General features: G+C 52.4%; 1 protein-coding gene across 8 annotated transcripts in view; it reads right to left on the reverse strand.

The window, feature by feature from the left end:
• ANKRD11 (ankyrin repeat domain 11) overlaps window positions 1-25,440 on the reverse strand; it is a 191,886-nt gene that overhangs the window by 22,547 nt on the left and 143,899 nt on the right. For 6 of the 8 annotated variants that reach the window (XM_028093371.2, XM_028093377.2, XM_028093385.2 and 3 more), the window contains 2 exons: window positions 10,188-10,332; window positions 4,337-4,475 (listed from right to left, as the gene is read on the reverse strand). In XM_028093371.2, the coding sequence (XP_027949172.1) occupies window positions 4,337-4,475; window positions 10,188-10,274 (226 nt within the window). In that variant the 5' untranslated portion in view covers window positions 10,275-10,332. Of the gene's footprint in view, window positions 1-4,336; window positions 4,476-10,187; window positions 10,333-25,440 lie in introns of those variants that run through there. The other 2 variants (XM_028093419.2, XM_028093410.2) reach the window with 1 other exon arrangement.

Consider the following 25,440-nt stretch of genomic DNA (forward strand, 5'->3'; position numbering starts at 1 on the left):
GCTCTGCACCCTGTCCGTAATCAGTCACAGCCCTGGGAGTCCTCCCTGAGAGTCACAGAACCCAAGGTGGTTGTGAGGGCCTGGTTCACCCACACTGTGTGGACAGCAGGGGCCCTGAGGGAGGCCACGATCCTGCAGATTCCCACCTACTCTGCAAATGGGGGACACTGGGAACTTTAAGTTGAAAGAGCCTTCCTTGGCTAATCCATACTCCCCTCTGTATGTACAGGAAGAAACTGTTCAAGTTCAGGGAGGAAAACAATAGAGCGATGGTGTCACTGTGGGTGGCATGAGCACTCTCCAGCCAGAGGCTCCCACAGCAGCGGCACTCAGCAGTGCCGCCCTGCTCACTGCCCACCACGGGCAGGCCCGCCAAGTAAGCGCTCGAGTGGAGAAGCCCTTCCTCCTCAGGCATGTGTCACCTCCGGCGTGCAGCAGCACATGGTGTTCAGAGTTCCCCGGAGTCCTGCAGACACGGGTGGCGGAGCCAGAGTCCGTCCTCAAACAGGGGACAGCCCCAACCAATCTTACGGAACAAGGAGGACCATGATTTCAGTAAATATGTGAATGTCCCCAAAACCCGTAACACGGAGTGAATGAGTAGTTTACCCCTCAGTGTTGCTGAATAAATACCCAGATACAGGACACAAGAGTCTCATTCATGAGATAAAGTCAAAATAAGAAAATCTTAATTTTTCATTACTCCAAAGACACTTCCAGGTATTGAGAACCAGCAGCGGCCAGCTCCTGATGCCTCTGACAGGGCAGCCCTCTGAAGCGGGGCTGGGGGGGGGGGGGGCCCATCTGGCCTCTGGGGACAGGCAGCGCCCACCGTGGTGGTTCCGGGGAGCAAGGGGGCACAGCTTACGTTCAGACTAAAGGGACGGAAAACCGTAACAGAGTAGGAGGCTTATGAAGGAAGCCTGAAAAGGGTAGGTAAGCATGTAAACTGACCTAAACACTTGCTTACAGAATTTTTTAAGTTGAGAGGAAACTTAAACATGAAAAAATAGACACATTAGTCCCATCTGAAGTGTGGCCATCATATAATTTTCATCCTAACACTTCAGGTGAAACAGGTGGTGAAGCGCTTTACACGGAGGCCAGCGTCAAGCCGGTGACAGACAGACGGGGCAGGCTGGGCCAGGCTGCAGGGCCTCAGGTGACCTGCCAGGTCGAGGCCCCCCCGAGAGGCCTGCCTCCTCTTCTGCGGAGGGGCTGCCTTCCCCAGCCGCCACAGGAAGAGCCATCCCTGGCCTGTTTTTCCTAGACGTCAGACCTGCTTGGGGTCTGGGCTGGCAGGGCTGCGATGAGGCGAGCACACGCTGCCCGCCCCTCCCCTCCTGTGCCCCCCGGGGCAGGCCTGGCTCTGAGGCGCGCTCTGGCCGTCCAGGGTGCTGTGTGGGCAGCTGAAGTGACGAGCCGCCTGTGGGAGACGGGACTCCATCGGCTGGGACACAGAGTAAGTCCAGTCCAGCTTTCACCACAGACAAGCGGCGCTGTTGTTGGCAGGCAGCCGCCGGGCCTGACTAAGCACTGTGGACAGAGGAGGTCGCCTCCTGGGGGTCGAGGAAACAGGACAACGTTCTCAGGCAGCTCGGTGGTCCCTGTGCAGAGGGTCAGCAGCCTCTGCCCACCTGGGGGGCACAGCTGAGGAAACAGAACCCCGAGTTCTGGAGCCTTCTGCCATGTTCCCCTCTCGGTGAGCACAGGGCTGCATCTTCCCAGCAGAGGGCGCTGGAGGGCCACGGCAGGAGCAGGGACTGGGCTGGGCAGGGTGGGGATGCAGGGGGCCGTCAGCCGATGGCCCGGCCCCTCCAAGTCTGCCACTCCGGGAGAACTTCCCTCGGCCCGAGGGGACTGCAGGGCCCCGGCCTCAGTCACTCGCACAGATCACTGAGCCCCACAGCTGGGAGGCACCTGGCCGGAGCTGTCAGCACCTGGCACAGGTATTCTGCTCACCGGAAGGGCAGGAGGACCAGGGCTCGCGGGGCCTGGCAGGGGCCCCAGCAGCCCACCTCCCAACGCCGTGCGCGACACACCAAGCATCAAGTGCGAAAGCCTCCTGATACAAGTCACTCACAACACACCCAAAGAAGAATCCTCTTAGTGGAAAATCTAGCTTTGTTAACAAAGCAGATACACAAGATGTAAAATCAGACCCCTAAAGGATGATGATAATATGAGGGCAATTGTATTTCATATGTATTAAGATGTCTGTAACAGAGTCCTAGCCTAGAAAATTTTGTTTTCGAAATGTTCTTCACTATCTTTTTACCTCACGGTGACTCCCTCCCTGCCCTCACCCAGGCCCACGAATTGCAGAGAAGAGAAACGTGAGCACTCCCCGCATGCCCCAGGAACCTCCCAGACACCCCAGACAGAACCCATGTGGATCCAGGTGAAGCCACCTGGCAGCCTCTTGCTGAAATGCTAGCCATCAAGAGATGGACCCTTTAAGGCCTGTTGGAAACACACGAACCCAAGAAGCCGACATCACAATAAAACAGGCATCGCAGAAAAATCCCACCAACCAGAGCAGAGTGGGCAGCCCAAGAACATCCGCCTACCCAAATGTGCTCCACTCAGGCAACACATTCTCCCAGGAAGAAGAAGCCCTAACACGGTCTCCTGAACTCACAGCAAGGCTGCTGGGGAATTTATAGGAACGTCCCAGAGGTTGGACACCAATCGCAGACCCCTACCATCCAGAGAGTTAACGACCAAACAGCAATACCAGGGCCTCTACAGCCAAAACTGGTACAGGCACCATAAACAGGAGGGAGGATTTCCAGGCCTGGTCTGATATCCTCTGGACCTAAAGCCGGAGTCAGAGAGTCTCTGCAAGCCCCTCCGTTCTGGCAAGAGCCCAACGTCCATGTGCATCCATGGGCCCCTCCACTCGCCCACCTACCCCTTCTTGTCCCCACTGTGACAGTGCAGCCACAAGAGCCATGGGCTCTGTCACACCCCCGTGAAGGATCCCTGGGGGCCCATGACACCTTCCTCATATCCTAGCCGGCAAAACCAAACCCACTCCACTCCTCTGGCTTTTATCTAACCAGATGTATGAGTGGGAAACACCCGCACAGGGTGTTGGCGGGGGGACCCCTGTGGCCTGGTGAATAAACGCCACAGCATAGACACGTTTCCAGGCTATGTGCTCTGCCATTTCTCCCAATTTTCGCACATGCTTGTCCTGTTTCAGTACCTGTCACTTTCCCACTACCTGACACAAAGCCTCCTATGCAAGAAGCCCCACCCACACCGCCATCCTGGCAGGGCCTCTCCTCCTTGTCCTATGGCTGCATGCACGGTTTTGTGGGTTCACCCCAGGTTCCGTGGCTCTCCGGGAATTCTGTACCCCTTTTCACCCCTGCCTGTGACTGGCATACACGTCTGCAGACCAGTCAGATGACCAGCAGGCCGGGAAGGGCCCCGAGCACCAGGGTCAAGGAGAAGAGACAGTTCCGACTGGCAGGAGAAAGGCCAGGTTCTTGCCTAGCCCCAGGTGGGCCACAGGGGCTGCTTGAGATGCCATCAACTTGAAGGTGCACGTGCCAAGTATTATCAGCCCCCCTTTCACACATGTGCACGTGTGCGTGCACACTCACACACACAGATACAACGTGCATGCTCATGTGCAGACAGGCCCACGCACACGCAGGCTCATATTCATGCGCACACACACCCCTGCTCTGCAACACCAGGCCCCACCACACCGGCAGGAAAACGGCACTGGCTCTAGCTCACTCTCAGTGTTCCTTTGGCTTTTATTTCAAACAACTGGGTTTAATTTCTGTGCTTTTGCGGCCCTAAGGGAAAACATGCTTATCCTCCAGCGCAAGACTTCCAGGGGGTTGAAGAGACCACGGGCAGGGGGCCTGCGAACCTCAGGGGAGAGGAGCCCACACTCACGCCTACAGCTGGGCACACACTGGGAGCCTCGCTGGGTGTGCTGGGGGCTGGGGGAATGTTCCTGCTTGGCACTCTCGGGGGAATCGTGTGTGTGTGTGTGTGGGTGTGTGTGTGTGGGTGTGTGTATGTGTGTGAACCTTTCCTATCAGCACCGAGTCACCCTGAACATCAACAACAGAGGAGATGCTCTTAGAGCCCACCCAGGCCTCCAGCAGGACTCCTCCAAGAGTCCTGGTGCAGAGCTGAGAGGTGCAGAGAGGCTGGGGGGCACCTGTCCTGGGGGCATATCCCAGGCAGGGTCCAGGGTCCGGAGACGCCTGAGGGAGGGGCCGTCAAGGACACTTTCTGTGGAAGAGAAGAGTCTGGCAGGTGACGATGGCCTGGGGTGGTCGGCAGGGGGCGAGGGCGGCACCGGTACCTGAGTCCGAGTCCTTCTGCTCTCCATTGGCCCCCACGGTGAAGGGCAGCTTCCGTTTGGTTGCTCGCTCCCTCACCTCCTTCCCTCCATCACTGCGGTCCAGCTTTGGGGTCTTGGTCAGAGAAACTTTATCTTTATCCTAGAAAAGAAAGTGACGCTTTCAGACATCATTCCCAAATTAAGTTCTCGGAATCCTCACATTTACTGCGATTCCATTTCCTGTGCCAGGAAAACCAAATCTCTTACTTGGGCAATGAGAAGCACGTCCCACCCGCCAGGCTCTCCTGAGCACACATGGCTCCCTCCACCTTCCTCTGCCCCACACGGCCCCCGTGCTCATCCTGAAACCCAAGTATTCCCATGAAGAGAGGAGAGACACACGTCGTCTCCAATGTGGCTTTCCCGGGGAAGGATTAAATAATGAGGAATACAAGAGCTGGTCTTAAAAAAGGAATGTTGGCAGGAGGAGAGTCCTGTTTTCCACCATGAACTCCCCTATGCACGGAAGGAGTCTGATGCCCCCTGCCTGCGTGGGCCTCCCCCTTCCCCAACTGACATCCCCACACGCCAGTGACACCATGGGGGCTGTTCTGGGGACAGATCCTGCGGGCCAAACCCCTGGTGCAAGGAGGGTGGGCGGGGCACACCGCCATCACCCCTCTTCCTGGTCTTGTCTCAGGGCTGGTCCCTCCTGCAGGATGAAGATCAAGAAGCCCAAATCCCAGCCCCATCCTGACCAGCCGGCTGACATGGGGCGGGGCACGTCAGCCCCGTGCCTGCCTCGGTGCCATCCAATGTAGAACGACAGAATTCGCTCAGGATGAGTGGCTGGTCACATGTGCAGTGCTGTCCACACAAGCTGAGGAGGTCCCGTGTGGAAATGGACGGGCACAGAGCCCTGGAGGGCAAGGGTGGGGCAGCCCCATCCCAAAATGATGAAGGACGCAGAGCTGAGGGGAGGGCTGGCTGTGGCAGCTAAACGCCCTGGAACCTGCGCCCCTTGCTGACATGTCCCAGGTGGGGGGGGGGGGGGGGCTGCTCGGTGGAGACCTCCAAATTCTAACCAACACCCTGGCTCTGTGCGCTCCCGGCCTCCCTGCCCTGACCATGGTATAGCAAGAGGCTCTGGGGGGCATGCAGTGAGACCCATGCAGGCAGAACACACACAACCTGCCGTGCTGGTAGAGGGACTGCTTCCGCACTGGATGGGCTTGCTGTCTGTACTTTTCCCCACGGAAGCGGTCAGCGAACACGGTCGTCACAGCCACACTCAGAGCAGCAGGGGTACTCAGGGTGCTCCCGGGAGGAGCCACCTGCCAGCACTGAGCATGGCCACAGTCCCCATCACCTGTGGTCCCGACAGTCCCCCAGCTTGGACAGCCAGCCACGGCATCCACCAGCCATCCGCAGCTCATGAGAGACACCCTTAAGTGACCAGGGAGATTTCTGCCAGGACACACAACAGCCAGCTCCAAGGGCGTCTGGAGTGCAAGGAGGGGCCCCGGGCAGGGCCTGAGCCACTTCAACACTGCTGGAAGATGTGGCCCACCCCATCTCCAAGGATGTCCACCTGTCATGACCTGCACTCTGCCACCCCCAGCACTGACAGAGGAAAGGAACCCCTCAAGCACAATCCCCACACTGCAGTCAACACCTACCGACCCAGAACACTCCTGACCCTCTGGGGAATCTCTGCTACAGGTTTATATACAAGGGATAATAGAAGTAACAAAGTATTCAAAATTTAACACACCACATGAAGAAAGGAAAGAGAATCATATGATCACCCAATAGTTGCCAAAAAACCCGTGATAAAATTCAACACTGATCCTGACAAGAGCTCTGCACACAGGAGTAGGGAGCGGACCTCACCTGACCAAGAGGCCCCAGTACCTGATGGCTGACAAGGGGGGTATTTCCCCGAAGAGGGGGAGGCAGGGATGCCCAATCACCACAGCTACTGAAGAACAAAACACGTGTTTTTAAATGAGCAAAAGCTCTGAATACGCACTTTGCAAAAGGAAATAGCCATGTAACCAGTTCACATTTGGGAAGATGTCCCACATTAAGATATTAAAACCAGGAGGCGTGGGGCACCTGGGTGGCTCAGTCGGTTGGGTGTCTGCCTTCCGCTCAGGTCATGATCCCAGGGTCCTGGGATCGAGCCGCATTGGGCTCCCTGCTCCGCAGGAAGCCTGCTTCTCCCTCTCCCACTCCCCCTGCTTGTGTTCCCTCTCTCGCTGTGTCTCTGTCAAATAAATAAACAAGATCGTATAAAAAAAAAAAAATCAGGAGGCAAGATCAACGCTCCCACCAGAGTGGCTAAAATGAGAGACTGATGGTATCAAATGTTGACAAGAAGGTAGCAGAGCAGGCAGAACTATGAGCAGCTGCTGGTGGGAGTTTCTAACACGAACGCAACGCGCCCCCGTGCTCACAAGCAGCACTCTCGGCCCATCAAAAGGCAAAAGGATCAATCAAGTCCAGCCCAGTCACAAATGGAAAGTTCCACAGGGTCAGAAAGGCACCAGGACACACAACCTCGCAGAGCGTGTCCCGGGAGCAGACACAACCCGCCGCAGGGAGCCACACAGGCTCCTCTGGAATCAGATCTGGCTCAGTCCCTTCCCTGCTTTCTCCCCTGAGCAATAACAAAGTATTAATCTTAAGATGTTATGAGTATATATGTGAAAACTAAACCATTCAGATTAATAAGTCAATCTGAAGCTGCTGGTTACAGAAAGGTAGCTGATTTGTATTGACTATAAACAATTAGGAAATGATGTTCAAGTATCACTTAAGTTAGTATCAAAAGACATCAAATACACAGGAATGAATCTAACAAAAGATATTAATTTAAGCCCCTCACACAATGACAAAACATTACTGAGAGAAAACAAAGACATAAAAATGGAGAAATACTGGGGGTCTGGATGGCTCAGTCGGTTAAGTGTCTGCCTTCGGCTCAGGTCATGATCTCAGAGTCCTGGGATGGAGCCCCGAATCGGGCTCCCTGCTCGGCGGGGAGCCTGCTTCACCTTCTCTCTCTCTCTCTTGCTCTCTCATGAATAAATAAAATCTTTAAAAAAAGAGAGAGAGAAATACTCCTGTTCATGAGTCAGACACTGCACAACTGTTAATAGGACGATTCTCTGCAAACTCAGCTTTACATTCAAAGTGATCCAATCAAAACACCAGGAGGCTTTCTGTGGAAACCAAGCAGCTTACTCCAAAACCTGTGTGGAAACGCGAAGGGGCAGAAGGAGCAAGACAATGCTGAGGAACCACAAAAACGCAGACTGTAGGACGACAGCAGTCGTTGGAGGCGGCCCTGGACCAAGGGCCAAAGGTTCAAACCAAAGAGAAGAGGCTGCAGCTGCACCTGCCTGGGGACAAACACTCAGCAGTGTACACATGGCGGGGGAGGGACCCTGTGCAGTAAGTGATGGGGACCATGTGAACACCCACAGGGAAGAACATACACATTGACCCCCACCTTACAGGGCAAACACTGCTAGGAGCCCATCCCCACGACCAGCATGAGAAGAACAGAGATAAAAGGCACAAAACGCTGCCAACGTCCCCGAGGGACTAAAGGGAAGCCAAGCCCCTGTGTGAGGACGACACAGGCCAGCTTCCACCCTCTCAGGCTCCAACTACTAAACCGTATCTACTCATGTGCACACGTTCACGCCTTCACTCTGGTACTCCCCCAAGTGGAGCAGCCCAAATGCTGCTCAGCAGAAGAACGTGTACGGAACGGGCTGGACATTCGTACGGTGGAGACCGCACGGGGAGGTGGGGGACGGCCCAAAGGAAAAGCCTGCACGGGGGACATACTGTCCAACAGCAAGTCCCCTCTTACAAATCCCAACGGGGAGGTCCCTCCACAGTAACGGGTGTCGGGAGGGGCCGTAAAGAGGCCTCCTAAGGCAGGGGTCATACTGCATATTCTGATGGGGATGGGGGTTTGAACTCTATTTCACTAAGAAGTGGACAGTTCTTGAGTCCCAGCGCCTCCGCCATGAGCCATGCAGGGAAAGCCAACACCTGCAACGTAACCAGAGCGGGTCAGGGGTTCCCCCGAGAGCGTCAAAGTGGCTCCGATGAGGCCCTCAGGGCAGAGCTGGGCTCAGAACCTTGCTGAGCAGCTGGGCTGGGGCAGGGAGTTCACTCAAAGCTGCTGCCGAGCATCCCCTGCTAGCAAAACAGGGGTCGCAACAGAAGCCAACAAAATGTCTATCTTGGGTGGTAGAGGGCTAAATACAGAGCTACTTTACTTGAGGAAAAAAGCAAAGCCAAATGCACATATCTCCCATGGCAAACGTGTGCGTGCTGCCATGCTGCCCACGCCGGGCCAGTTCTGCCCAGTGACTGCTCTCCGTAAGGAAAACAAAGCAACTGCAACCAGCCTAGAGCGAGGCCTGTGTTAGAAGGCAACCCCTCCAGGGCAGGCACTGAGCTCTGGCGGCCTTTTCTGGTGTCTGCCTCGGTGGAGAGCCCTTACTGGGCAGAGAAGACCCGAGCCGGGGCGGGGGGGCAGCAGTCTGAAGCCCCAGCTGCCCGTCCACTCGGTAGAGCCGGTCTGGAGGCAGAGAAGGCAGCCCAGACAGGGACACATGGGGCCTCTCCCTTGTCCTGTGACCATGGAATCCTGTCGCAGGAAAACCCACACACAGACCTGGGAACCCTGACTACCAACAATGGTCTGGCCGTTGAGTGTGAAAGTGTCCCAGAGGGAGAGTTCCCACACTCAGCCAGGGCACATCTGTCCCCAGTGGCTCCGACTCCTCGTGGGCACACCAGCACACGCCCATCCCAAGCTGCAACCAGACCCTCCACAGGCCTCCCAGACCCGCACGCCACTCCCATGCAAGTTCAGACCAAGCTCCAGCCTCAGCCTGCCCACAGCTCCATGTGGTGGCTCCTACCTGTTCCTGCACATGCGACAGGGTGCTGGGGGACAGGGCAAGTGGACAGAACGTGTGGCCACAGACGCCCACACACCAGAGCTCCGCAGCCTGGTCATTGTGATGAGCACCTAACCACGCCTATGTTCACAACCTGCCCCCCGTCTCACCTCAACCAGATGGACGGCATGGCCCTGCTCACTCATCTCCTCATACCCCACACAACCAGGGTGTCAGCAGAGACAGCAGGTGCACTGACACCGATCAGTACACACACATCACAGGGTGGATGGCCTCCCAGGAGGGCGTACAGGGGGACAGGGACAGCTCTAGGGTGAAGAGCAGTGCCACCCCATGGACAAGCCAGCACAGGCAGCTTGCCTCCCCCACACCAGCACGAGTCGCTCTTGTTCTTACTGCAGACACACTCACGGTCACAGACAACACAGGCCAGAGCCTGCACCTGCTTCTTCTGTCTGATTCCAAGTCCACACTCAGCAGCGCCCCCAGGCTGCGGGGCGGGGTGTGCACCCTGGAGCCCAGAGGTGACCGCACATCACTGAGACAGTGATTTGGTGTTACAGTGCCTTTTCGGAGTCACACGGACAACCGGCCACACCGCAAGTACAAGTACACCCCAGCAGTGTTTCTGGTCAGGACAAGGCAAATATGGTTAAACATCAGATCTGATCTCACTGAAACCATGACAGACATCTGTGGCTCCCAGACCAGAAAATGTGGGGCCACACCAACACTATCTCAGCAACCTGTGCATAAACCTAATGAAAGCTTCCCTTTGGTTCCTTAAGAAAAAGCAGGTCCTCTTTGGCCCGGACCTTCCCTGGGTCACTGTGGCTGCAGAGGGACATCGGCTAGGACAGGGACAGACACAGAGGCCAGCAACTGTGAGCCAGCGACGGGGAGGGCAGCTCAGGCGTTACCTTTTTCCCCGTCTGTTTCTCCACCATGTCGTTGCTGAGGGAAAAGTCTTCGTGCTGTGGTGTTCTAGAACACCCACCCTTGGGCATCGTTCTTCTCCCCTCACCTGATCTTCATTTATACGGCCATCGCTTCGTCATCGACCGTCTGTTTCAAAAGAGAGGACACACAGGGTCAATCAGGACCAATGCACACAAAGCCCAGGCAATCTCAAATTCATGCCCCAGAATGGACTGGATGTCACCTACCGCTCTGATGGGGCTGTGCTCCCTGCTGGGACAGGTGCCCAGGAAGGGACCTCACAGGACTCACGGCCCGGCAGCCCACTCCGGGATGGAGAGCCTGGCCCTGCCCTTCCAGGTCCCCTTTAACTGCTCCACGGGCAAGGTCCCATCCCAGGGGCAGAACATCACAACCACCACCCTCTAGGCCATGGCCTCAACCCCACTCATCACCTGCACCCCCCAGAAAGCAACTCCCTTCCCACACTGCCCCCAGATAGAAGGTGAGGATGAGAGCCACACAGACCCAATTTCCCAACTTCTCCCAAATCAAATGAGCTGAAACCAGCCCAGTGGGATGCCTCTGAAGGAGCCCTCACAGTCCCCCCAGACGTCCAGACAGCTCTGGTGCCCCGATTTGTAGCCACTGAGCCAGACCCTGCACAGGGGCCTGAGGCCCTGCCCCTGTATTTCCCAGGAAATGCCAGTACATGTGCTGACTTAATTCTGTATTTTACCATGTTCTGACACGTTTAAAAAAACAAAACAAAACAAAAAAACCCTGCAGTCTGGGGAGAGACTGCCCCTCTCAGAGCTAGCCCTTTCGTAGAGATAGCAAAGCTTTCCTACATAAAACCACCACCCATCTCTTTATCTAACACACACAAGCCAGCCACCAGGCAACCAGAGACCACCCCCCCAGCAACCCACAGCACGATTCCAACCAGCCAGTCCTGAGCTGTCCACCCTGCCCACCTGCTCTTCCAGCTGAAACCCCAGCAAAGACCTTATCCTTACTCCTATCCTCTGCCTGCCTCCTGGCCACCCTGGTGCCTTCCCTGGTGGCCCCGGGGGGGCTCCCTCTGGGACCTGAGAGGAGAATCAACCTCCTTTCAGTCTCTGCCTGCGGCCATTACTGACCTGACCAGACCATGGCAACATGGACCTTCTTAGAACACAGCCTTGTCTAGCCCTTCTAGGCCTCCTGTTTGCTCCACACAGTCTTCCCAAAAGCCACTATCTTCCTTTTTATACTTTTTGTATTTTTTTTTTTAAGATTTTATTTATTTGAGAGAGAGAGAGCACAAGCGATGTGAAGGGCAGAGGGAAAAGCAGACTCCCCACTGATCAGGGAGCCTGACACAGGACTTGATCCCAGGACCCCGGGACCATGACCTGAGAGCCAAAGGCAGATGCTTAACCAACTGAGCCACCCAGGTGCCCCTGTTTTTAAATTTTCATCCTCTGAGTTAGAAAACATTTTATTTTTTTAAAGATTTTATTTATTTGACAGAGAGAGACACAGCGAGAGAGGGAACACAAGCAGGGGGAGTGGGAGAGGGAGAAGCAGGCTTCCCGCTGAGCAGGGAGCCCGATGTGGGGCTCGATCCCAGGACCCTGGGACCATGACCTGAGCCAAAGGCAGACGCTTAATGACTGAGCCACCCAGGAGCCCCGTAGAAAACATTTTATACAAACAAACTATGTGTACTATTTCATTTCCTCTTCCCTCAGTGAACTACTTCTGTGCTTTGCCATTTTGGATAAGTAGTTTTTGTAACTAAGTCACCTGGAATTAAGCGGCCTCTGCTCTGTATAAAGTGTGGCTTCTGAAATACAATGTTCAAATGCAATCGGTAAGTGGAGCTCCACTCCCTGGTTCTGTCAGCCCCCTGTGCGCCCTTTACCATGTCTTCCGGAGAGCCTCTTATTTTTCCACATTAAATTTCACAAAGTATTCTCTTCATTCTTGACTGACCTAAGAAGACATCTAAATTTATTTTGGGAAGAGGGATAAGGCTGACCAACTTTATTCACTTCCCTACACTTCCTCCCCCAGCACATAAAGCAGGTGGACAGGGCATTTCCATCCACACACTCCAGTGGTGGAGGCCAAAACCAGCATTTTCCATCTCTGCTTGAAACTACGAATTCGACATTCCTCTCCAATTTTCCAGTACCAAACTAGAATATCTCAGCCTGGAAAAGTAGCCTCTCAGAGTCTGACTGAGAGAGAGCTGCTGGCACTCATCAGCAATGTTTCAGTAGAAGTTTTAAAAAGAGTACCTGACTGCCTGCTCTCATGACGGGAAATCGAGCACAATCATCAGGGGATGTCCAACACTCCTACTCGTGAATGTGAAATACAAGAGTCCGTGATCGCATAGGAAAGACCCGGACCGGCACGTGGCCTCAGTGCAAGCCCCACGATGTCTGAACCCCAATCTCCCAGCCTACTCCACGGTGTCTACACCAAGAGACGGGCACAGATAGCCACTTCATTCCTCGAACAAGTGACTTCACTATGTGTCCCTGAAGTGTCTCTGGTAGGTGGTCTCTCTATTCAAAGTAGATTTCTGAGACCCGTGAACTGAAGAGTCCTGCCTCCTCCTTGCACCTGCCCTCCGTGGGAAAGACGAGAGCCACAGAACAGCACGAAGAGAACACAGTACGGTTCCACGACAACTGCCCCAGCCTCCACAGCCCAATTATCTTTTGAAACAGCCACAGCAGGCACAGGGCACGAGGAAGGAGTTAAGTGAGTTCTCAGCCTCTCATCCGGCATCTTCCATCCTCCTGGCGCCCTGGGCCAAGTTCTGAGGCGGATGCCCAGCATTACTGGGAAAGAGCTCTGCCCAGGACTGGATAGAGAGGGTAACTGGAAGTGCAAGGTGAGCCACGGAGTGCCACGTGAAGGGCCTTCCACAACGGCCCTGCAAGGTGTACCCAGCGGTGTAGAGAGTACTCTGCAAACCATGCAGTGCTATGCCAATGTTGTCCGTTACGGTTCTCACTGTCAGCATTAAAATTAAACCACCGAGGCCTTGGGTGCAAGTCTTTGGGCAAGTTCCCTGGACCCAGGCAGCTGTCCCTTGCTACCAGCAGACATCTGCCAGTACGTTCTGTTAATGTTCAAAATGAAACTGCTAGTTATTTCACCAGCAAAAATGGCTTTATTTTGGAAGAGCAGAGAATGGCAACCCAGGACAGACAAGCCAGCCCCAAACCATAGGCAAGTCTGAGGAACAAAGCAGAGGAGGCTCTTTTATAGCAGGAAGGGATGGAGTGCGGTGGGGTGGGGCTGCTGATAACTACAAGTTTATTGGGGTGAACATGGGAGCTGGGCTCTTGCTGGGGGAGGAAGAAACCTTCCTTTCTCCTGTTGGGTTAGTAAAAGTCTTTTCCTCTTGGATCTGTAAGTGACAGCTAGTGCTGGGCGTGAGAGCTCCCCCTGCTCGCCTCACCTCCCTCCTTCACTGTAAATGAGGTTTCCCTTTATTCATTTTCACATTTCATTTTGTGAACAACCAGCTAATTCCATGTAATCTGTCGCAGGGTGAGGGCAGCCCCAAACCTCATCACGATGGCCCAAGGGACATTCTGTGCCAGCCATTGGCCAGGCGTGCCATGTCCTGTGCCCACCAGTGGGCCTCACTCACATCCTGAAGGTCACTGTCCTCAGGGCACCGCCCCACCCCCACCCTCCGCCAAGGACTGGGAACACTGCTAGCTATCGGGTTAGGAGTGTCATCCCTAAAGTTCCGTTTTCTTTTCCACAAGACGTTTTTCTTGAGCCCACATTCCCGATGACAACTGAGACCACCGAGGCCACCTCATTCCCCTTGGTTACAAACACATCAGTATTCCAAACCGGTCAGTAACACGAGGACGAGCACCATGGCCATGGTTCCCTCAGGGCCTGGGACATGCAGCACTCTAGACTCATTCCTTTAGGGGCAGTCAGTGAAGCGGCTTCACAAAGGCTTTCAGCTCCGAGGCTCAGATTGGCCAGTGGGGCCCTCCAGCTGATTTCCTTGGGAGAGCAGGGCACACTGGGTCAATCATCCCGTGCCCAGCAGGACCCATCTGGCAAGCTGCAGGGCCAAGGGGACTTGAGTCCTCCCTCCCTGTTATTTTCTCAGTGATAAACTAGCTGAGAACAAGTCCCAGCTGCACCTTCATCTTCCATCTACATGGTCTCTAGGGCTCCACGCCATCCCACCCCTCCGCGTCGAGGCATTCTCTCCCTCGGCTTAGAGAAATGGCCACGCCAGCAAAGCGAAGGATGCAGACGCGGAGAAAGCAACTCTCATCACCGCCCACGACTTGTCCTAAGCCAGGCAGAGCCACATGTCAGGAACCAGGCTCGCCACTTCTTCCACGGGTCCTGTGGGAGGGTGGAGGGTAGAGGGTGCTAGGGCGCCACAGGCCTCCCTGCTCACTGCTGGGCATTCACTGTTCAACCCAAGAAGGGGCTGGGACCCCCCAACAGAGTCATCACAGTGGAGACAGTCTTTGTGGCTGGGGGGGGTGGGGGTGGGGGTCCTCCCTTCCAACAGGTTACAGGCTACCTCAACCCGGGCTCTGGGGCTTCCTGACCAGACAACCCAAGCCTCGGGCCCCAGAGGCAAGCTGGCTGTCCCTGCTCAGACACACTGTAACTGGGATCTGAATCCCTCACTCCCGGTGTCAGAAGATGCCCACTCTAAACACAGGGACTAAAAGTCCATGTCAGAAACAAGTGGACTTGTTTCTGCGATATACACAGACTTGACACTCAGCACCAAAGCAGCAGGACATGGGGAGAGGTCTGCAGGGCAGCGTGAATTTGGATGAAGGAGCATGGCTGGTCTGAGGCCTGCTTTGGCTGCTAACCAGTCCCTACACGGGATGGGCTGCTGGATGTGGGCCCTTTCCTGCACCCACACTGAAGGGCAGCCGTTCCAGCTTCGCAAACTGTTGGGAGGCATGCAGACCACTCAGGAAAGCACTCAAGGGCGTCTGTAGTTGGGTGAGTCCTCTGAAGAGAGGCCCCAACCTGCTCCCTGAAACCAAGGTAAAACACCAACACTGCCGGCTCGGGGAATCTGTCAGTGACCTGGCGGCCATGTGTCAGAGCCCAGCGTCTTGGCCTGGAAGGGAACCACCAGCTGTCTGCAGCCAGCTCCCTGCCCAGGGTCACATACGGGCTGGCAAAGGTCCCCCACCCCTGCACCTGTCTACGTCACAAATGGCCCACAGCCCACGGAAGCTCCACATGCTGTCTGACTGGCAGGGTCTCTTTCCTGCTTGCCCCGGGACCCCGCACTGTGGGCTTGGACAGAGAGTCCATTCAGAGGGGCTGGCAGGACAGCCATGCCAAGAGCTCTCCAAACAAGGGCAACGACGAGATGCGTTCTTCCCAAAGGTGCCTCGAGCAGGATTCACATTAAGAGCTGCCCCCACCCACACCTCCACAAGCACACACAGGGCTTTATCTCTGGGGACCCCCAAATGCCATACTTATACCGTCTTTTCTTCTGAAAACACAGAATCACACTGCAAGTCTCTCCATGGGTAGGAGACATGACACACATGACAGAGGCTCCCTCCAAGACTGAACCTGGATGCAAGAGAGGAGCAGACACTTCTGCAGTACCTACAGTTTAGCAAAAATGCAAGGACTCAGCCTTACCCTGCCGTTTCAAGTGGCAAGCTAACAGCAATAAACCATGGGAAACTGGAAGGCATTTGCAGTGGCTTCGTGTGCATCAGAGCTGGAATCTGAGTGCACAAAGCCACAGCCCGTGCAAGTTCACACAAGCCCTGAGGGCCCCATGTCTACAGGACCAGGAGGGCTCGGTCCAGCCGGGCCAGCGCAGGCCAGCTCTTGTGGGAAAGGCGCAGTGGCCCCGGATGCAGGGTCACCACCCCCGGCCACTCCACACAGGTGACACACGCCAGCAGTGAAGGAAGGCCCACCAGCCCCAGGGTGCCTTGTCCAACTTAGCAGCAAGCTCAGGGAGGAGAGAGGAAGCCTGAGAAGAAGCTTACACACGGCGGGGAGTTCTGAGAACTCTGAGGACATCAAGAACCCTGCTTTAACTGACTCGGAAACAAAGACTGCAAAATGGAGAGAAACAATGACTTAGAAGCAATCCTGGTTTTAGTAGAGTAGAAAAATTCAAGGAGACTAAAAGATTCAAAACTCTAGAAATGAGAGGAAAGGCTATAGGAACTGGAGAACCAATTCAAAAAGCTCACTGTGCTACCAAGGCAAAGGCATTACCAAAGAAGTAACAGAGGAAAACAGCCTAGCACACAAGTCTTTCGACAGGAGGAATCTGACCGCGGGTAAACCACCAGCACCGATGGTGACTTCACTTCGCCAAACCTCCAGGTGTGCCCACCGAGGACAAGAATGCAGGACAGTGCCACGGTCCTCGGGAAAGGAGTGGGCATGACTCGGTGAGAAGTGCCCTCCATTCTCAGCGTGCCAGACCACACTGGAGCCACGGTCCAGAGACTCAAATACCGAATCTGGCCACACTGTCAGCAGGGAAGGAGCACAATGAAGACAGCTTCAAGCCCAGAGAAAAGCCAAGCTAACCACCCCTCTACCCTTCCTGAGAGGAGGACGAGAGGTCACACAGGTCACAAGCTACAGCCCAAGGCCAAAACCAGCCCTCTCCCCGCTTAGGTAAAAACTGAAAGCTAAGAATGAGTTTCCAAGTTTATTTTACTGTTTTTCAAAAATTTTTAAGTAATCTCTACACCCAATGTGGGGCCTGAAACTCACAACCCCAAAATCAAGAGTTGCACGCTCTACTGACTAGAGCCAGCCAGGAGCGCCAGGTTTCGTATTTTATACCTTTGGGGGACAAAGAAATTCAAGACTAGTATTTGTGGGGCGCCTGGGTGGCTCCGTTGGTTAAGCGACTGCCTTCGGCTCGGGTCATGATCCTGGAGTCCCCCGGATCGAGTCCCGCATCGGGCTCCCTTCTCGGCAGGGTGTCTGCTTCTCCCTCTGACCCTCCCCCCTCTCATGTGCTCTCTCTCTCTCTCTCATTCTGTCTCAAATAAATAAATAAAATCTTAAAAAAAAAAAGACTAGTATTTGTGACATATGAAAATTGCATGGGAGGGGCGCCTGGGTGGCTCCGTTGGTTAAGCGACTGCCTTCGGCTCAGGTCATGATCCTGGAGTCCGGGGATCGAGTCCCACACATCGGGCTCCCTGCTCGGCGGGGAGTCTGTTTCTCCCTCTGACCCTCTTCCCTCTCATGCTCTCTGGCTCTCATTCTCTCTCTCTCAAATAAATAAATAAAATCTTTAAAAAAGAAAAGAAAAGAAAAGAAAGTTGCATGGGAATTAGAATCTCCATGTCCATAAAGTTTTACTAGACGGCCCAAGTGCCGTCCTGGTCCACATTTCCGACGTCTTTGCTACTGGCCCGCCACCATGGTGCAGTGGTTGTGTTGTCTGCAGGCTCTGAGGGTGCCCGAACCCCTTTTGGGGGCTTGTGAGGCCAAGACTGTTTTCATGACAACCTGCCTTTCTTATTACAGGACTGGTGGCGGGATGCTGCCATGCCCCACGAGAAGGCAAGACCCTCACACAACCCCAGTAACACAACCCAGGAGCACCTGCAACTGTCCTTGAGAAAGAAGCAACAATTTTAAATCTTATTAAATTAAATTAATAAATAATTAAATTAAATTCATTATTAAATTAAATAAACCTTGAGGCCCTGTCCTTCTGTACTCTGACACGACTCAAGGGTGCATGGCGGGAAGTGCTAACCCCCAGGAGAGCCTCTGGGCATGGCCGGCTGACTCGGCTACATTTTCACAGGACACAGGTTTCACCTGAAAGACTCCCGGACAAACCATTGTTATTATTATTATTAAGAACTGGGTATCTGGCAGTTATCTTCTCAAAAATCAACAAACTAGAGTGATCACTTCAAGGAAAATTAATAGTAGCTGTGGACAATAATAAAATTTGAGCTTCCAAGTGCAACCTGAGCTTAGGAAAACTTTCCATGTCCATTAGCTCAACAGCATCCCAGCACTTGAAGACATTCTAATGAGATCGGTGGTAACTTTAAAAGGTATGTATGTATGTATGTATTTAAAGCAGGCTCCAGGGGCGCCTGGGTGGCTCAGTCGGTTGGGCATCTGTCTTCGGCTCGGGTCATGATCCCAGGGTCCTGGGATCGAAAAAAAATAAAATAAATAAAATAAAGTAGGCTCCAACGTGGGGCTTAAACTCCCGACCCTGAGACCAAGACCTGAGCTGAGATCAAGAGTCTGATGCTTAATCGAATGAGGCTCCCACGCGCCTCAAAAAGGTTTTTTGGTTTTTTTTTTTAAGATTTTATTTATTTATTTGACAGAGAGAGACCCAGTGAGAGAGGAAACACAAGCAGGGGGAGTGGGAGAGGGAGAAGCAGGCTTCCCGCTGAGCAGGGAGCACGATGCGGGGCTCGATCCCAGGACCCCGGGACCATGACATGAGCCGAAGGCAGACGCTTAACGACTGAGCCACCCAGGTGCCCCTCAAAAAGGTTATTTTTAGAATAAACATGTTAACATCAGGAAGATCTGGCTAACTCAATGAATCAACATTTTCCAAATGACCAATATAGGATACCCACAAGGGACAGAATGCAGCCACTGATCCGCAGTGCCAATGCCGACCAGCAGGGTTTCCAGAGCCTCTGAGAAGGTACCCAAATGTGTCTCTTTCTGCACCACATGTCTGTGAGAGGCTGGATTATTTTTACACTTAACAAAAAAAATAGCAGAATGCCATAGATGGAGTGCAGACATGGGGAGTGGTATCTAGCTAGCTGTTAGAAGGCAGACATCAGACATCGGCAGATACAGAAAACAATGCCACTTGTTTCACTAAATTTGATTTCTTTTGTGAAATATTTTTCAGTATTTAATGAAATATTTAATATTTAATGAAATATTTATATAAATATTTAATAATATGTGTATGTACTACTTTACTATTTTTTTAAAGTTTTATTTTTTTGTTAAGTAATCCCTACACCCAAAAATGGGGCTTGAACTCACAACCCCAAGACCAAGAGCCACATCCTGCTCCAACTGAGCCAGCCAGGTGCCCTGTACTACTTTATTATTTTAAGTGAATTAAATATTTAAATATTTTCTCAGTTATACTTTTAAAGACAATATGTTAATATAATAATTTGAGAGCTGTAGCCCACATAACAAAAATTGTGTGGGGTCCTTACTAATCCTCCAGGGTTGTGAGAGAGTTGGCCCAACAAGGCTGAGAACCTCCACAGAAGCACTAGGGCAGAGTTAACACTGCAGAGAAAAGACCTGCTATCAGGAAATAAACCAAACCAGGAGGGACTGACATGAAGCCAGAAAACTACTGAGCAGAAGGCCAAACTATCCTAAGAAAAAAAGTGGAAAGGATTTCTATAAAAAAAGAAAGAACTCATGCAAACAAACTTAAAATTGAAAGGAAAGAACCTCAGATTACATAAATACATATTAGTAAACAAAATTAAATAAAGTCAAAGTCAAATAGCTCAAGACACAGTGTCAAAGCAGCATCGTGTGCTGACCAACAGAGCAGGACCGGAAACAAGCTCAAGCATTCCCTCTCTAGCTGTCTCTATCTCTGTCAAAAAATAAATAAAATCTTTAATAAATAAAAGTAAGAAGTTTTATCTATTTTTTTTTTTAAGATTTTATTTGTGTGAGAGAGTGAGAGAACACGAGCACAAGCAGGGGGAGCGGCAGGCAGAAGGAGAGGGAGAAGCAGACTCCCCTGCTGAGCAGGGAGCCCGACGTGGGACTCGATCCCAGGACCCTGGGATCATGACCTGAGCTGAAGGCAGATGCTTAACGACTGAGCCACCCAGACGCCCCAAGTTCTATTAAAAGTCATCTTCCCTCAAAGGAAAAGAGGATATTTTCTTCACATATAACTGACAAAAAGCTTTTATCCAGAATATATAAAGAGCTCCTACAAATCATTAAGAAAAAGACAAAATATCCAAAACTAAAATGGACATGAGACTTAAGGTACGTCACAAAAGAGGACATTTAAAAGGCCAGTAAGTAGATGAAAAACTTATCAACCGCTTTAGCAATCTAGAAAATGTAAACAAAATCAAAATAAGGTATCAAGTATCAGTGAAGATGTAGAGCAAGGGGAAGAGATGCATTCTGACGGGAGCATGGACCATACAACCGCAGCAAGGCTGGGCACACAGCCCGAAGAAATGCCAAGCACAAACAGGCCAGGACCTGCACAAGAATGTGCACACAGCCACGCGCGTATGAGGCCCCACTGGTTACACATGTGTGCTTTTTGTGGGAAGTGAATCATACAAGGGCACCCGGGTGGCTCTGTCGGTGAAGCGTCTGCCTTTGGCTCAGGTCATGATCCCAGGGTCCCGGGATCAAGTCCCACATCAGGTTCCCTGCTCAGCGGGGAGCCTGCTTCTCCTTCTGCCCCCATTTATGCTCACACTCACTCATTCTCTCTGATAACTAAATAAAAAAAATCTTTTAAAAAATAAGTGAACTGTACATTTTTACTTTGTGGACAGTGGGTGTCATGTTACATTTCACAATAAATAAAGTTTAAGAAGCTGGATATGTTTACAACATGGTAGGAACAATACCCTGGCAGGTCTTTAGAAACAGAAGGTTGGTCACCTGACCTCGTTCCAGGCCGGCCTCGGAAGGGACAGTGTAGTTACACGGACATTATAGGACAGCATCTCAAAGCTCCCTTAACCAATGCACAAAGCATAGCACAAGACACTAATTACAGAACAGAATGGAAAATGAAACCTTGAGACATTCAAGGTAAACACACAGCTCTAAGGTAGGAGGTGAAGAGGGACTGAAAAAAACAGAGTAGGGAAAACACCTTCTTCCACAGAAGGAGCTAAGATACAGACTAAATGTGATGACAGAAGAGAGCAATGTGGGCTCAACAACCACGTGACAAAGAACAACAGCAGACTGGAGGAGGGATGAGTCCGAAACACCCCCTAAGGCTGATATGCATGGACATAAACTGATGGAGGTGACCAATGGGAGAACAAACACAGACAGAAATATCAGAAAGAGCACCAGGCACACTCGTGCATTTCTGCTGGGAATGCACAAGAGGGTGGCCCTGGAGGACAGGGCGGGGCTCACCCTGCAGAGTCAAGCATGCATCGCCCTGCAAGCCAGCCACCCCATGGCTAGTGCTGTCCTGAGATGCAGGGGGGCAAGGACAGGAAAGGGCAGCACCACCCAGAGACGTAAGGCCCACATGCCAGGCGGCTGCTTGGAGCACGTGACGTATCTACATCACGGAGCAGGACAAAGGGGGACCTATTACGCCAGGGTGACCTCCACAATATGATCAGGTGGGGGTGTAGGTGTATTTGTGGGAATGAGTACAGGATATGCAAGGCCAGTTCAACCTTGAAAATCCCCCGTATTAACAGGCTGAAGAAAAACATCACAAATCGTAACAAATGATCAGAAAAAGTATTTAACAAAATTCAGTACTCCTGATAAAAACTCACAGCACAATTGGAATAAACACAGGGGAATGAATACCCTCAATGTGGGAACAAGCACCCACAAGAGCTCACAGCTGATGTCATTCCCAACTGTGAATGCTTTCTCCCCAGGATCCCAACTGTGGTGAATGCTTTCTCCCCAGGATCAGAACAAGGCAGAGACGTCCTGACCTACCACCACTTTTGGACATCCTACTGGAACTACCAGCCTGCGCCCCGTAAGGCAAGAAAAAGAAATAAAGAGCATACAAATTGGAAAGGAAGAAATAAAACCTTCTGTTTGGTGATAACATGATTGTCTATCTACAAAACTGCAAGGAAATCTCCAAAAACTCCTAGAAGTAATGAGTTCAGCATGGATGCAGAATACCAGACCAAAACACAAAAGTCCACTAGATAGCTGACCCTTGAATAACACGGCTTTGAACTGCACACGTCCATTTACACACGGATTTTTTGGATAAATACAGCACAGTCCTGTAAACGTATTTTCTCTTCCTCATGAGTTTCTTAATAACATTTTCTTCTCTCCAGCTTACTTTATGGTAAGAATATAAAACATGCGAGGGACACCTAGGTGGCTCAGTCAGTGAAGCGTCTGCCTTCAGCTCAGGTCATGATCCCGGGGTCCCGGGATCTGTCCCTGCATGGGGCTCCCTGGGGCTCCCTGCTCAGCGGAGAGCCTGCTTCTCCCTCCGACCTTTCCCCTGCTTGTGCTCACTCTCCCTCTCTCTCAAATAAAATCTTAAGAACATATATATGTACACACATATATACATATATGTGTATGTATTACACACATGTACAAATACATGTATAAAATATGTGTAACATTCAACCTATGTGTTAATCAAATGTTTATGCTATTGGTAAGCCTTCTGGTCAACAGTGGGCTAATTAGTAGAGTTCTGAAGGACTCAGTTATACATGATTTTCCTATGTGTGGGGGTTGGTACCCCTCCCTCACCCCCACACTGTTCAAGGGCCAACTATATTTCTACAAACTAGCAATGAGTGTGTGGAAACACACCACCATCTACAATAGCCCTAAATAAAAATGAAATGCTTAGGTATAAATCTAAAAAGGAAAAACTATAAAAACCTATAAAAATTTTTAGGGGAAGAGGAGAAAATCTTTAAGACCTAGGGTGAGTCAAAAAGTTTTTATTTTTATTTCCTTAAAATTTTATTTTTAAGTAATCTCTACACCCAACGTGGGGCTTGAACCTACAACCTCAAGATCAGGAGTCACAAGCTCCACTGAGCCAGCCAGGCGCCCCCAGGGCATAAAGTTTTTAGGCAGGACCCCAGAAGTGTCCACCACATAAGGAAAATGATAAAGCGCATCTCCACAAGATTAAAGCCTTCGCTCTGTGAAAGACCCAGTTCCCAGGTGAAAAGATAAGCTGCAGATCTGCCGAATCACCAAAGGGCTCACTTATTAATAAACCACAATCAAAACAGTAGCAAACATCGAACAATCCAATGAGAAAACGGACACAGGACAGAAGACACATTTCACCAAAGAGACAGGAGCGCTGCACCGCGGCTCTGGAGTCACGTTAGGTGCAGGCGGAGATCACCTAGCAGGGCGTTTCTGGAACACACGCTGTTTAGAAAGTGAAATAACGCACACCACCTCATGAAGGAAGTTGTTCTGTAAACATGTTTCTGGGTGTGTGCAGGGCAGAGACACAGACTGTTTTTCTCACGAAAGGAAGCTGTCAGGACGTTTCAGAAATACTGGCCGAGCTGGTTAAGAATCCTGGGTTTGTGGTCAGATACGTCTAAGTTTCTCCATCTATAAAATAAGGAAATAAAATTTTCTCCTATTCAGAGGTTAGGACAACATCTGATGCCTGGCCCAGTGCTCAATCAATGCTCCTTAACGACTCGCCTCTCAGGCTGGAGATGCCCGGAGGTGTATTACTAGTGCTGGAACCCCTAAAGCTGGTGAAGCCTGGCTCCCAGGTGTGTGCCTCCACCCTTCTCTGATCTGACACTCTCCCCTTGTCGCTGCTCCACTGCCCCAAAGGATGAAGTCCCACCTCTTCCCAGCAGAGACTGGTCAAGAGCCACAACTGATTCAAGGTGATGACAAGACATGCCACCCAGGCCAGGGGCTCAGCAGGCTGAGGGGTCCTTGGAGACGGGGCCAGGGTGGGCACAGGCTCTGTCCACACTCCACTGCAGGTGGAGACACCCCAAGTGACATGTGTGCACAGGCCTCCAAAGCCACATCACATCCACACTGACTTGTGCAAACCCTGCAAACAGCCCAGGTGTCCCCCAACAGAGAACAGACGGACCATGGTGGCGCCAAGATGTGGATGAGGCCCCCGGAGGCTGCAAGTCAGTACTGAAATTATGGGGTAGGGGACAACTGCCTTCACCTGGGTGGTTGCACAGGCGCACATAACATGGGGCCCATCCTTGTGCACACAGAAAGTGGGCGCCATTTCCCACACCGCTGCTGGCATGTGAGGCCTCTGCCCCACCCCCCAGCTGCAGGTGAGACTGGCTCACCAACGAGGCCCTGCACCCAGCACACAGCGTCCCAGCCCTCAGTACCCCACCTGCCACGTCGCTCCCTGACGCAGAACAGCAGGCGATGCCGCCATGGCGTGCAGCCCCACCTGGAGTCCCCTGGCACACAGGCTTGGGGGTGAGATGACCCTCCACGCGGGCCCGAATCCCCTCTTCTCACATGTTTGTTTTCTCATGTCAGCCAAGGGAGTTCCTGAGTCTCTCCCAGGCCTACGCTCCAGAGGTTAGAGGCGGGACGCTGCGTGTGCGGTGTTGTGACAAAGCAGAGGGACAGGCTTCAGTCTGCCCGAGGACACTCTCAGGGAGATCTTTTATTAGAATTCCTACATTAAGAAGGGATAGCTGACATCACAGAAAACTCAACAACACACACACCCTTAAAGACTGGATCACCGGGCCCCTGCGTGGAAAATGCTAACACTGCCCACATTCCCTTGTACTTTCCTACAAGGTCCAGGTAATAGCCCCTGTTCTCTCCCAGAACACGCTGGAGACACGAGGCACCCTGGTGACAAGAGGTGCCTGCAGAGAAAGGGGAGAGAAGCCACCTGCTGGAGCAGGTCCCTCTGGGGGGCATGGCTGACAGGTCCCTGCGCTTGGGCCACTCAGCCAGCTCTCAGCACTTTCACGGCACCCCCAGGACAATCTGACCACGTGGCCAAAAACCCAACAGAGAGAGGAAAAAGAATTTCATAGAAGTGTAACATTTTAGATAGAAAGGGACTCTACCCATTGGCAATAAGGGCAAACACAAGACTGAACTTACAGTGGTGTCCCAAGGAGGGCACGTAACTGGACACGCACCCACACAGTGTCCTGCTGCACCATATACAGAGCACGTTCCAAAAAATTCCGACAACAGAGATAAGGTGTGTGTCTCCTCCCTGGTTCAGCCTCAGCTGGGTATGCACACACAGGCAGCTTTGAGCAAGTGGGCACTCTGGGAACCCCAGGAGTCCAAGTGTCCTGTCTCACACGCCTGCGCCCCCCACGGACATTCCCGCTGTGCCATCCCGTCCATGCCACCACCCCTCTTTTACAAGCCCACGTTCCTACCCTAGCCCCATGGCAGAGATGAGCAGGCAGTCAGGATACACACCCATGGGATACTGCCAAGTGGTCTGCACAAAGGGTGCCCCATACATGGCCT

Source organism: Eumetopias jubatus, unplaced genomic scaffold, assembly GCF_037043125.1.
Source record: "Eumetopias jubatus isolate StellerSeaLion01/CBP00866 unplaced genomic scaffold, mEumJub1_p1.0 scaffold_10, whole genome shotgun sequence".
NCBI classification, from domain to species: Eukaryota; Metazoa; Chordata; class Mammalia; order Carnivora; family Otariidae; genus Eumetopias; species Eumetopias jubatus.